The following is a 12521-nucleotide window of genomic DNA, read 5'->3' on the forward strand; positions in this document are numbered from 1 at the left end:
CGTCTCATGTCCGACGTACGATGTAGTCGGATCGTCAAAGTTGATCTCCATCCAATGCAAAGGAGTGTTTCCCTTTAAATGACTAGGACACTCGAGGTGTGTATCACCAAATTAAAATCCTATATGTTTTTTTTACCGAGGGATTGATATACAGGAAAAAAAGATTTCATACATGGGAAGGAAACCAAAATTCTTGTAGCTTCCACTTCTTTCCCTTTCTCATGCATACTCTCATGTCCCTTGCAACAAACCATTTTTTGGAACCCCACCTTCTACCAATGTTTCATCTTTATTTATACATTTTAGCTTACTATTTTTTATAATTCGTTGTCCTCGACTGCATGCATGAACTAGACCTCCATGGTTAAATTAACCGTGCCGTAAACTTTAAGAGATTGACTTAGTGACTGATTATCAGTAGCGTTGTCTACTGTCCAATGTAGGATGTAGTTGAGTCGTCAAAGTCGATACCCATCCAACTTCAAGGAGTGCTTATTGTTGAAAGGTCAGAACTTCCAAGGTTTATATCACCAAGTCACTATTAAAACTGCGACAAGTAATATGGACTAGAGGAAGTATATGGTTTTTCACTTTTTTTTGCCGAGGGATTGAAATAAGAAAAATAAAACTCCACATCCCGAAGGAAATGAAAATTCTTGGTGTGTCCTCTTCTTTCCCTTTCTCCCACTGTCCTTCCAAACAAAAAGCTAAACGACTATTCCGAATTCCCCCAACACTCCATTTCCTCCCCATCTCCACCGCCACCACCACCTCCTCCCGCTCCTCTCCATGGCCGACTACCACCGCCCCTACCAGCGCGACCTCCGTCCCCCGCCGTCCTCGGCCCCGGACCCCACCATCTTCCACGGCAATGGTTACTTCTCCTCCGTCGCCCCCCAAGCCAACGCATACTTCTCCTCCGCGCAGAAAGACGGCGCTTTCCCCGGCGCAGGCGACCGGCGGATCGAGATCTACACGACGGCGCCTCCGCCTCTCCCCCCGCCTCCGCGCCTCGCACTGCCCCCGCCTCCGGGGAGGAGGGAAGGTGGCGTGGGGAGCGGCGGCAGCGGAGGGGGAGGTGGGGGCGGTGGAAGCGCCAACATGTGGTGCTTCAGCGACCCGGAGATGAAGCGGCGGCGGCGGGTGGCGAGCTACAAGGCTTACTCAGTGGAAGGGAAAGTGAAGTCCTCGCTGCGGAGGGGCCTCCGCTGGTTCAAGGGCAAGTGCTCCGATATCTTCCACGGCTGGTAACCTCTTCTGCTCGGACGGTGACAGGGTCCCAAGAAACCTAAGCTCCTGAAAAATGTCTGCATTTTGGAATCTTTTGTTTGAAGGTAATGTTCAGAATAATTCCTCTACCACTAATTGAATGCATTTGAGGTTGTGATTGTATATTGGTGAGCTAATGGAGGCTTAGAGGAACTTGCGACGGGTGTGAATTCATGAAATGTTTGTGATGTGTCGTATTTGCACCTCTGTAGATTTATCTGCAAGCGGTGGTGGTGATTAGTCATGTTACCCATATCTGTTACTAATAAAACACAAGGGCTGTGTGGGCAAATGTATCTTTTTAGTGGTTATGATTATTTGTTGGGAGATTGGTTTTCAATCAGATTCAGGAATCATGGAAATACCTACGTTTTTTTTTTGTACTCTATCACTATGAATGCTGAATTGTCAGTGGTACCATTTTATCTTGTGGTTTGAATGGCTGGTGAAGTGTGTGGTACTACTATCTATTGGAGTGGGTGTTCCGGTAGGAGGGATTGAAGTGCAATAAATTCTTTCAGACAAGTACGGATTAGGTACATTGATGAACTTCCATCTGAAATTAATAAACAGAAGGACATATGAGACTGAACACCCCCACTGATTGGCTCAAAATTGTTGCAAACAGTTGCTGATTACCTAATCACATATTCACTGGTAGTCTGATAACTAACGTCACCTATTTGAACATAGTTTGGTCCAGTATTTTTTAGAAAATATGAAGTTATCCTGTGGTTGGTGTGACATGTTGACAACCAAACCATGCCACATTATTATTGGCTTGATTATGTTGTTTGACAACCCTTTGTTTGTTTCAACTCTACGTTCGGTGTGGCACTGTTTGGTTCACCAAACTTCCTTATGTTTGTCAACATAATGAAGCCAATATTTGTTCATATAGATGTGTTGATGACCTACCTTTGGTCTTTATGATACAAATAGTATAACATAATTGCCCCTTTGCTTGATAGAATTGCTAGACATCACTGCCGTCAGCACGGCCACATCAGCCTTGCATGATATTCTTTTTTTATCATGTTCTGGCAAATGCGCTTTTGATTGATGTTACACTGTGACTATTAGCCTCGTAGCACGTTAAAGAAAACATGGTAGACGGTAACACATTTTCAGCTTGGACATTCTGTGAGCTCTATAATCAGCCACATTCAACACAAATGCATTGAGATGTATAAACACATTGATTATGTTGCGTGTCAAATCTTAATATGCGTTGTTCAGGCCATGAGACAAAAGTGCTTCTCATTGATCTGTATAGCGGGGCCAAGCGAGCTACCTTTTGTTAAAGAAGATTGCACATGATTGAGCTGTTGCTAGTTCCTCCATTGGTTCATTCTGCTGTGTAGTTACTTATTAATCTTGTCTATTCCCTGCCTCCCTGTTGTATGATGAATACTTCTTCTGAGTGAACAGTTGGTTTCATTTGACTTGTTTCAGAAAGTTCCATTTTTCATGAAAAAACTGACACTGCATTGTGGGCACCAGCATGTTAATTGTTTGCCTGGCAGTGCAAGCTATGCAAATGCAACGCAACAGTGTCAGTGGGGGGACGCTTCATCACCTCTGTCCTAAATGATAATGGAATCTTTGACTGCTTGTATTTCCCAGGAAGAGCTGTGGAGGCGTATGCTCCTGACATAGCCCACATGTTTCTTTATCTCCATCTTTACTCTTAATAATGATGTCGAACAATGGGGGTGGTCCGGGATGTGGAGTATCTGCTTCTGAGCTCAAATGCTCCCTCATGAACAGGAAAATAAAATCAAAAAATTCTGATTTTTTTTTTGTAAACTTTGACAAATGTTTTGTGTGCTTGCAAAACTTCAGCACTAAATAACATTCGTGGAAGTTGTGGCAAAAAAAAAAAAATCGATGCTCCAAAAATTCTAGTTTTGTAAACATTTAGGAGTGTTGATTTTTTTTCTTCTTGCCATGACTTTCACGAGTGTCATTTCATGCTGAAATTTTGCAAGCATACAAAACATTTGTCAAAGTTTACCAAAAAAAACAGAATTTTTTGAATTTGTTTACTATTTATTTTCAATTTTACTGTTTATTAGGGTTCATCTGAGCTCGGGATTAGAATAGGACTTTTGGTGGTCCGGGCACCTTTTCCTCTTTACGTTTGGGATTTCAAAATTTTGAATTTAAAGGTCTCAATTTACTGCAAACAACCCTCGGCTTCTTGAGATGGAAGATCTCATCCAATAGCTGGGATGAAGCCGAGAGCGTGCTATGGAGTGAAGAAGTTGTGGTGCCACTTTTTTTTGTTGCGAATAAGAAGTTGTGGTACCACACAGCTGGAGAAACCTAAATTGTTAATGGACTTGACTAGGGCACATCTAGATGTAATTTTGTTATAGCACATCTAAGGTGACATCACCATCAAACTGTGATCCCGTCCCCCATTGTCTATCCGCACTTTGTACGTTTGCGGCAAATTTGACAATTTTGACCTGTAGATGAAAACAATTCATTAAAACAATTCACAAAATGAATTGGTTCAAAAAAAAATTCACTCAGGACACGCAGGCGCCACATCCTACCGTGCAGCGCCTATCTTGCAGGTGTTGCACATCTGACCAGCGTGGCACCCATGGGGCCCGCACCGAGCAGTGCAATGCCTCAGAGCTAGACGCCACACACATGTAATGTGCAGCGCCTAATTGCTAGGTGCCACACTTGTTACGTGCAGCGCCTAGCTGTTGGGCGCTGCACATGCTGTTACTAGTTGGCTGGCTGGCCCCCTTCCCCCACGCCCCCCCCCCCACACTCCAACCCCCAACCCCATCCTCACGAGATTTGCCCCCTCTCCCCCTCTCAAATCTTTCTCCAAATCTTCCAAATTTGAAGATTTTGTCCGTGGATTTCGAACCCAATCCCTCCCTCAAGGTAGTCTCCTCTGATCTCCTTGTTTTGATCCAAGAAATGTTAACATTTGCTCATTGGTTGCTAGTTTGGGGAAACCCTAGTCTTTATGGATCTAGAGATTTGTATGGAGATATGAGATGTTTGTTTGCCAATTTCCTATGATTAGGGTTGTTAGTATGTTAGGGTTATTCTTATGGGTGTTGTTATGTTGGTGCTAGGGTTAGGCTTGTTAGTATGTTAGGGTTAGGGTTATGGGTGTTGTTATGTTGGGGGGTTAGGGTTGTTGTTTCATATCTATGTTAGGGTTTGTATTCCGTGTTAATCTTTGGATTAGTACTTACGGAAGATATGTTACGTTTTGTTGTTTGAATGCTTATAGGGATGGGAAGAACATGTGTGTTTGTTCATCATGTGGACAAAGAAGCCATCTTGAAAGGCAATATTGAACCGGACCCGGATGAGCTTGACATGGTGTTTGATAGTAGTCCTAGCTATGCGGAGGTCTTGGAACAAGTGAGGAAAGATTTGAATTGGATGGACCCTAGTGATATCGGTGAGTTGGAGGGAAGGCATAATGTTGGTTTTGGAATGCACATCAGTTGGAAGACAATACGTGTGAACTCCGAGAAACGTTGGGTTGCATACACGGAGACGGTGGCCGAATCACTAGACAAGGCTCTTGAGTTATTTGCTACGAAGAAGGTTGATTCAAGTTTGCATTTGAACATGAACCGGAACCCCTCCCCCTTGGTTGCTAGTAGCCCCCCACCCTTGAACCGAGATGAAATTGTTGAACCTCCTTTGACCCAACAAGTGAGGCCAATATTGAGCCCGTTTCCAAACAACCAAAATGAAGCTTTACAAGAGGAGAATGATGAGTATGCGGACGATGACAATGAAATTGATCTACATGACAACAATGTGGGTGATCTCGACAAATATCATGTACAAGAGACAATGGACCATTCCATCCCTTATTCGCGTGGCTATGCATCGGATTCAGATGATGAAGGTCCCGACGAACAAGTTGATGAGGAGGGGGTTCACGGTAAAGGAGGCCGAAGCTTTCGAGAAGGTATTCGGGCGGGATCATCGGACTACATTGTTCAAGGATGTTAGTCTCGTGGATGAAGCCGTGGTAGATGGTGGCCAAGGTATATCTTTTGGAGTTAGGCCAAGTTCTCACCGTGATTTGGAAGACGACAAGAACAGGATTTCTCGCGGGTCTAAGTTCCAAACCTTCTTGGAATTGAAGATGTGGCTCGACAACTACTCGGTTATGCATTATCGTCCACACAAGGTGGTGAACTCGGACGTTAATGTGTGCTACACGGTTGCATGTGAAGAGAAAAAATGGCCATGGATTGTGCGTTCAAGACCATGGAAAGGAGGTCCCACTTGGCACGTAGTGAGTTGTGTACCAAGTCACATGTGCCGAGGCAAGAGGGTGGATGGCAAGGTTGTCTCCCAATACCAAAGACAACTCACGTCCGAGTTCATCGCTTACAGGATTTCCAACTCAATATCCACACTTCCAACAATGAGCATCCAACATGTCATGGACCTTGTGAAAGCCATCTTTCATTACAAGGTGAAATACGACAAGGCATGGAAGGCGAAGTAAGCCGCATTTAAGATGTTGTATGGTAATTGGGAGGAAGCATACAACCGAATCCCTAGGTTGTTGTTAGCCATGGCCGCCACTAACCCGGGCATGGTTCATGTGGTCGAGCCTCATGGGGAAAAACAACGGTTCATGACGGAAGGACCGTCCGAGTATTTGGCTGTGCATTTTGGGCGTTCGAGCAATGCATGAGGGCTTTCGAACACTGTCGGCCGGTCATCGCCGTTGATGGCATGTTCTTGACGGCACAATACAAGGGCACCTTGTTGGTTGCGATAGCAAGTGATGACAATAACCGGGTGTTGCCATTGGCATTTGCTTTGGTTGAGGTGGAGAACAATGACAACTGGGAGTGGTTTTTCCGTCTTTTGAGGACGAAGGTGTTACCCGCTCAAAGGGAAACTTGTGTCATATCGGATCGCCATCAAGGAATTCTTAACGGGGTGGACATTGACATTCCCGGTCATGCTCCGTTGCACCATCGATGGTGCATGAGGCACTTTTGTTCGAACTTCTATAGGGCATGTGGCCTTAAGGAGTTGGCCGATGATCTTCAAGATTGTTGTCTCGTTTTCTCCGACAAGCGGTTCTCCTACTTGTACAACAAATTGCTCGCACACAAAAAACTTGATCCCGGGGGTCAAGACTTTCTCAATAGGCACATTCAAAAAAGGAACAAGTGGGCACATGCTTTTGATGAAGATGGTCGGAGATATGGTCAAATGACAAGCAATATGGCCAAATGCTTCAATAGGGTGCTCAAGGGTGCACGTGCATTACCCGTGACGGCAATAGTTCAATACACTCTATTTTGGTCTGAACATTTGTCCACATGTGCAACGCCTAACTGCCAGGCACCACATCGTGCAGTGTGGCGCCTCAGGGCTAGGCGTCACACAGTTGGACAAGCTATCCAGAGAGCAACAGAAGGTTGCAGCCACTTCTCTGCCAAAAAGCTCGCTAAGTCCTTGTGTGGCGCCTAGCACAGAGGCGTTGCACTGTATGGTGTGGCGCCTCAGAGCTAGGCACCACACCGCGATGTTTCTGGTTGTAGCTTTCTGTTGCTCTCTGGACATTTGTCCAGATGTGCAACGCCTACGTGCAAGGCGCCACACCATGCAGTGCAGCTCTTCCAAAATATCCTCATTATACGTCGGCTTGCATATCTCCACACGGCTACTTGCAAGAAACCATGTGAGGTAGTTGTTGAACGCGATCGGGAACTTGGATCCTTTTCCAGCCTTAGCTTGCTCCACACTAAGCGTGAACTGAAGGAAATATGCCCTAGAGGCAATAATAAAGTTGTTATTTATATTTCCTTATATAGTGATAAATGTTTATTATTCATGCTAGAATTGTATTAACCGGAAACTTAGTACATGTGTGAATACACAGACAAACAGAGTGTCACTAGTATGCCTCTACTTGCTAGCTCGTTGAATCAAAGATGGTTAAGTTTCCTAGCCATAGACATGAGTTGTCATTTGATTAACGGGATCACATCATTAGAGAATGATGTGATTGACTTGACCCATCCGTTAGCTTAGCACGATGATCGTTTAGTTTGTTGCTATTGCTTTCTTCGTGACTTATACATGTTCCTATGACTATGAGATTATGCAACTCCTGAATACCGGAGGAACACTTTGTGTGCTATCAAACGTCACAACGTAACTGGATGATTATAAAGATGCACTACAGGTGTCTCCGATGGTGTTTGTTGAGTTGGCATAGATCGAGATTAGGATTTGTCACTCCGATTGTCGGAGAGGTATGTCTAGACCCTCTCTGTAATGCACATCACTATAAGCCTTGCAAGCAATGTTATTAATGAGTTAGTTGCGGGATGATGCATTACGGAACGAGTAAAGAGACTTGCCGGTAACGAATTGAACTAGGTATTGAGATACCGACGATCGAATCTTGGGCAAGTAACATACCGATGACAAAGGGAACAACATATGTTGTTATGCGGTTTGACCGATAAAGATTTTCGTAGAATATGTGGGAGCAAATATGAACATCCAGGTTCCGCTATTGGTTATTGACCGGAGATGAGTCTCGGTCATGTCTACATAGTTCTCGAACCCGTAGGGCCCGCACGCTTAACGTTCGATGACGATTGGTATTATGAGTTTATTTGTTTTGATGTAACAAAGGTAGTTCGGAGTCCCAAATATGATCACGTACATGACGAGGAGTCTCGAAATGCTCGAGACATAAAGATCGATATATTGGAAGGCTATGTTTGGACACCGGAATGGTTCCGGATGAGTTCGGGCATTTTCCGGAGTACCGAGAGGTTACCGAAACCCCCTGGGGAGTTAATGGGCCTTATTGGGCCTCAGTGGAAGAGAGGAGGAGGCGGCCAGGTGGAGGGCGCGCCCCCAAGCCCAATCCGAATTGGGGTGGGGGGCCGGCCCCCCTTTCCTTCTCCCTCTCTCCTTCTTCCTTCTTCTCCTACTCCTACTAGGAAAGGGGGAAACCTACTCCTAGTGGGAGTAGGATTCCCCCCCTTGGGCGCGCCCTATGAGGGCCGGCCCTCTCCTCCTCCCCTCCTTTATATACGGTGGAGGGGGGCACCCCATAGACCCACAAGTTGACAGTTGTCTTAGCCGTGTGCGGTGCCCCCCTCCACAGATTACCTCCTCGGTCATATCGTTGTAGCGCTTAGGCGAAGCCCTGCGCCGGTAACTTCATCATCACCGTCATCACGCCGTCATGCTGACGAAACTCTCCCTCGGCCTTAGCTGGATCAAGAGTACGAGGGACGTCACCGAGCTGAACGTGTGCAGATCGCGGAGGTGCCGTGCGTTCGGTACCTGATCGGTTGGATCGCGAAGACGTTCGACTACATCAACTGCGGTACTTAACGCTTCCGCTTTCGGTCTACGAGGGTACGTGGACACACTCTCCCGCTCGTTGCTATGCATCACATAGATAGATCTTGCGTGATCGTAGGTAAATTTTTTGAAATACTGCGTTCCCCAACAGTGGCATCCGAGCCAGGTCTATGCGTAGATGTTATATGCACGAGTAGAACACAAAGAGTTGTGGGCGATAATAGTCATACTGCTTACCAGCATGTCATACTTTGATTCGGCGGTATTGTTGGATGAAGCGACCCGGACCGACATTACGCGTACGCTTACACGAGACTGGTTCTACCGACGTGCTTTGCACATAGATGGCTGGCGGGTGTCAGTTTCTCCAACTTTAGTTGAATCGAGTGTGACTACGCCCGATCCTTGTTGAAGGTTAAAACATCACACTTGACGAAAAATCGTTGTGGTTTTGATGCGTAGGTAAGAACGGTTCTTGCTCAACCCGTAGCAGCCATGTAAAACTTGCAAACAACAAAGTAGAGGACGTCTAACTTGTTTTTGCAGGGCATGTTGTGATGTGATATGGTCAAGACATGATGCTAAATTTTATTGTATGAGATGATCATGTTTTGTAACAGAGTTATCGGCAACTGGCAGGAGCCATATGGTTGTCGCTTTATTGTATGCAATGCAATCGCCCTGTAATTGTTTTTACTTTATCACTAAGTAGTAGCGATAGTCGTAGAAGCAATAGTTGGCGAGACGACAATGATGCTACGATGGAGATCAAGGTGTCGCGCCGGTGACGATGGTGATCATGACGGTGCTTTGCTGATGGAGATCAAAGGCACAAGATGATGATGGCCATATCATATCACTTATATTGATTGCATGTGATGTTTATCCTTTATGCATCTTATTTTGCTTAGTTCGGCGGTAGCATTATAAGATGATCTCTCACTAAATTTCAAGGTACAAGTGTTCTCCCTGAGTATGCACCGTTGCGAAAGTTCGTCGTGCCGAGACACCACGTGATGATCGGGTGTGATAAGGTCTACGTTCACATACAACGGGTGCAAGCCAGTTTTGCACACGCGGAATACTCGGGTTAAACTTGACGAGCCTAGCATATGCAGATATGGCCTCGGAACACTGAGACCGAAAGGTCGAGCGTGAATCATATAGTAGATATGATCAACATAGTGATGTTCACCATTGAAAACTACTCCATCTCACGTGATGATCGGACATGGTTTAGTTGATTTGGATCACGTGATCACTTAGATGATTAGAGGGATGTCTATCTAAGTGGGAGTTCTTAAGTAATATGATTAATTGAACTTTAATTTATCATGAACTTAGTACCTGATAGTATTTTGCATGTCTATGTTGTTGTAGATCAATGGCCCGTGCTACTGTTCCTTTGAATTTTAATGCGTTCCTAGAGAAAGCTAAGTTGAAAGATGATGGTAGCAACTACACAGACTGGGTCCGTAACTTGAGGATTATCCTCATTGCTGCACAGAAGAATTACGTCCTGGAAGCACCGCTAGGTGCAAGACCCGCTGCAGGAGCAACACCAGACGTTGTGAACGCCTGGCTGAGCAAAGCTGATGACTACTCGATAGTTCAGTGTGCCATGCTTTACGGCGGGACTTCAACGATGTTTTGAACGTCATGGAGCATATGAGATGTTCCAGGAGTTGAAGTTAATATTTCAAGCAAATGCCCGGATTGAGAGATATGAAGTCTCCAATAAGTTCTATAGCTGCAAAATGGAGGAGAATAGTTCTGTCAGTGAGCATATACTCAAAATATCTGGGTATCATAATCACTTGACTCAGCTGGGAGTTAATCTTCTAGTTGATAGTGTCATTGGCAGAGTTCTTCAATCACTGCCGCCAAGCTACAAAAGCTTCGTGATGAACTATAACATGCAAGGGATGGATAAGACGATTCCCGAGCTCTTCGCAATGCTAAAGCCTGCGGAGGTAGAAATCAAGAAGGAGCATCAAGTGTTGATGGTCAACAAGACCACCAGTTTCAAGAAAAAGGGTAAAGGGAAGAAGGGGAACTTCAAGAAGAACGACAAGCAATTTGCTGCTCAAGTGAAGAAGCCCAAGTCTGGACCTAAGCCTGAGATTGAGTGCTTCTACTGCAAAGAGACTGGTCACTGGAAGCGGAACTGCCCCAAGTATTTGGCAGATAAGAAGGACAGCAAGGTGAACAAAGGTATATGTGATATACATAGGTATATGTGATATACATGTTATTGATATGTACCTTACTAATGCTCGCAATAGTGCATGGGTATTTGATACTGGTTCTGTTGCTAATATTTGCAACTCGAAACAGGGACTGCGGATTAAGCGAAGATTGGCTAAGGACGAGGTGACGATGCGCGTGGGAAATGGTTCCAAAGTCGATGTTATCGCCGTCGGCACACTACCTCTACATCTACCTTCGGGATTAGTTTTAGACCTAAATAATTGTTATTTGGTGCCAGCATTAAGCATGAACATTATATCTGGATCTTGTTTGATGCGAGACGGTTATTCATTTAAATCCAAGAATAATGGTTGCTCTATTTATATGAGTAATATCTTTTATGGTCATGCACCCTTGACGAGTGGTCAATTTTTGTTGAATCTCGATTGTAGTGACACACATATTCATAATATTGAAGCCAAAAGATGCAGAGTTGATAATGATAGTGCAACTTATTTGTGGCACTGCCGTTTGGGTCATATTGGTGTAAAGCGCATGAAGAAACTCCACTCTGATGGACTTTTGGAATCACTTGGTACTTGCAAACCATGCCTCATGGGCAAGATGACTAAAACTCCATTCTCCGGAACAATGGAACGAGCAACAGATTTATTGGAAATCATACATACTGATGTATGTGGTCCTATGAATATAGAGGCTCGCGGCGGGTATCGTTATTTTCTGACCTTCACAGATGATTTGAGCAGATATGGGTATATACTTGATGAAACATAAGTCTGAAACATTTGAAAAGTTCAAAGAATTTCAGAGTGAAGTGGAAATCATCGTAACCAGAAAATAAAGTTTCTGCGATCTAACCGTGGAGGAGAATATTTGAGTTACGAGTTTGGTCTTCATTTGAAACAAAGCGGAATAGTTTCGCAACACACGCCACCCGGAACACCACAGCGTAATGGTGTGTCCGAACGTCGTAACAGCACTTTATTAGATATGGTGCGATCTATGATGTCTCTTACTAATTTACCGCTATCGTTTTGGGGTTATGCTTTAGAGACGGCTGCATTCACGTTAAATAGGGCACCATCTAAATCCGTTGAGACGACACCTTATGAACTGTGGTTTGGCAAGAAACCCGTCGTTTCTTAAAGTTTGGGGTTGCGATGCTTATGTGAAAAAGCTTCAATTTGATAAGCTCGAACCCAAATCGAAGAAATGTGTCTTCATAGGATACCCAAAGGAGACTGTTGGGTACACCTTCTATCACAGATCCGAAGGAAAGACATTCGTTGCTAAGAATGGATCCTTTCTAGAGAAGGAGTTTCTCTCAAAAGAAGTGAGTGGGAGGAAAGTAGAACTTGATGAGGTAACTGTACCTGCTCCCTTATTGGAAAGTAGTTCATCATAGAAATCAGTTCCAGTGGCTCCTACACCAATTAGTGAGGAAGCTAATCATGATGATCATGTAACTTCAGATCAAGTTACTACTGAACCTCATAGGTCAACCAGAGTAAGATCCGCACCAAAGTGGTACGGTAATCCGGTTCTGGAGGTCATGTTACTTGACGATAACGAACCTACGAACTATGAGGAAGCGATGATGAGCCCAGATTCCACGAAATGGCTTGAGGCCATGAAATCTGAGATGGGATCCATATATGAGAACAAAGTGTGGACTTTGGTTGACT

The 12521-nt window shown here is 44.6% G+C and overlaps 1 protein-coding gene across 1 annotated transcript; it reads left to right on the forward strand.

The window, feature by feature from the left end:
- The first annotated feature begins 695 nt into the window (after positions 1-695).
- LOC123181745 (vasodilator-stimulated phosphoprotein) lies at positions 696-1612 on the forward strand. The gene has a single exon (XM_044594076.1). It carries the CDS (start codon positions 790-792, stop codon positions 1249-1251), a length of 462 nt encoding a protein of 153 aa, XP_044450011.1. The 5' UTR covers positions 696-789; the 3' UTR covers positions 1252-1612.
- Positions 1613-12521: the final 10909 nt, after the last annotated feature.

This window comes from Triticum aestivum, chromosome 1D (assembly GCF_018294505.1).
Source record: "Triticum aestivum cultivar Chinese Spring chromosome 1D, IWGSC CS RefSeq v2.1, whole genome shotgun sequence".
Taxonomy (NCBI): domain Eukaryota; kingdom Viridiplantae; phylum Streptophyta; class Magnoliopsida; order Poales; family Poaceae; genus Triticum; species Triticum aestivum.

What these genes read in the sequence shown, in the direction of transcription:
- LOC123181745 (XM_044594076.1), top strand. Translation starts at nt 790, where the DNA reads ATGGCCGACTACCACCGCCCCTACCAGCGCGACCTCCGTCCCCCGCCG.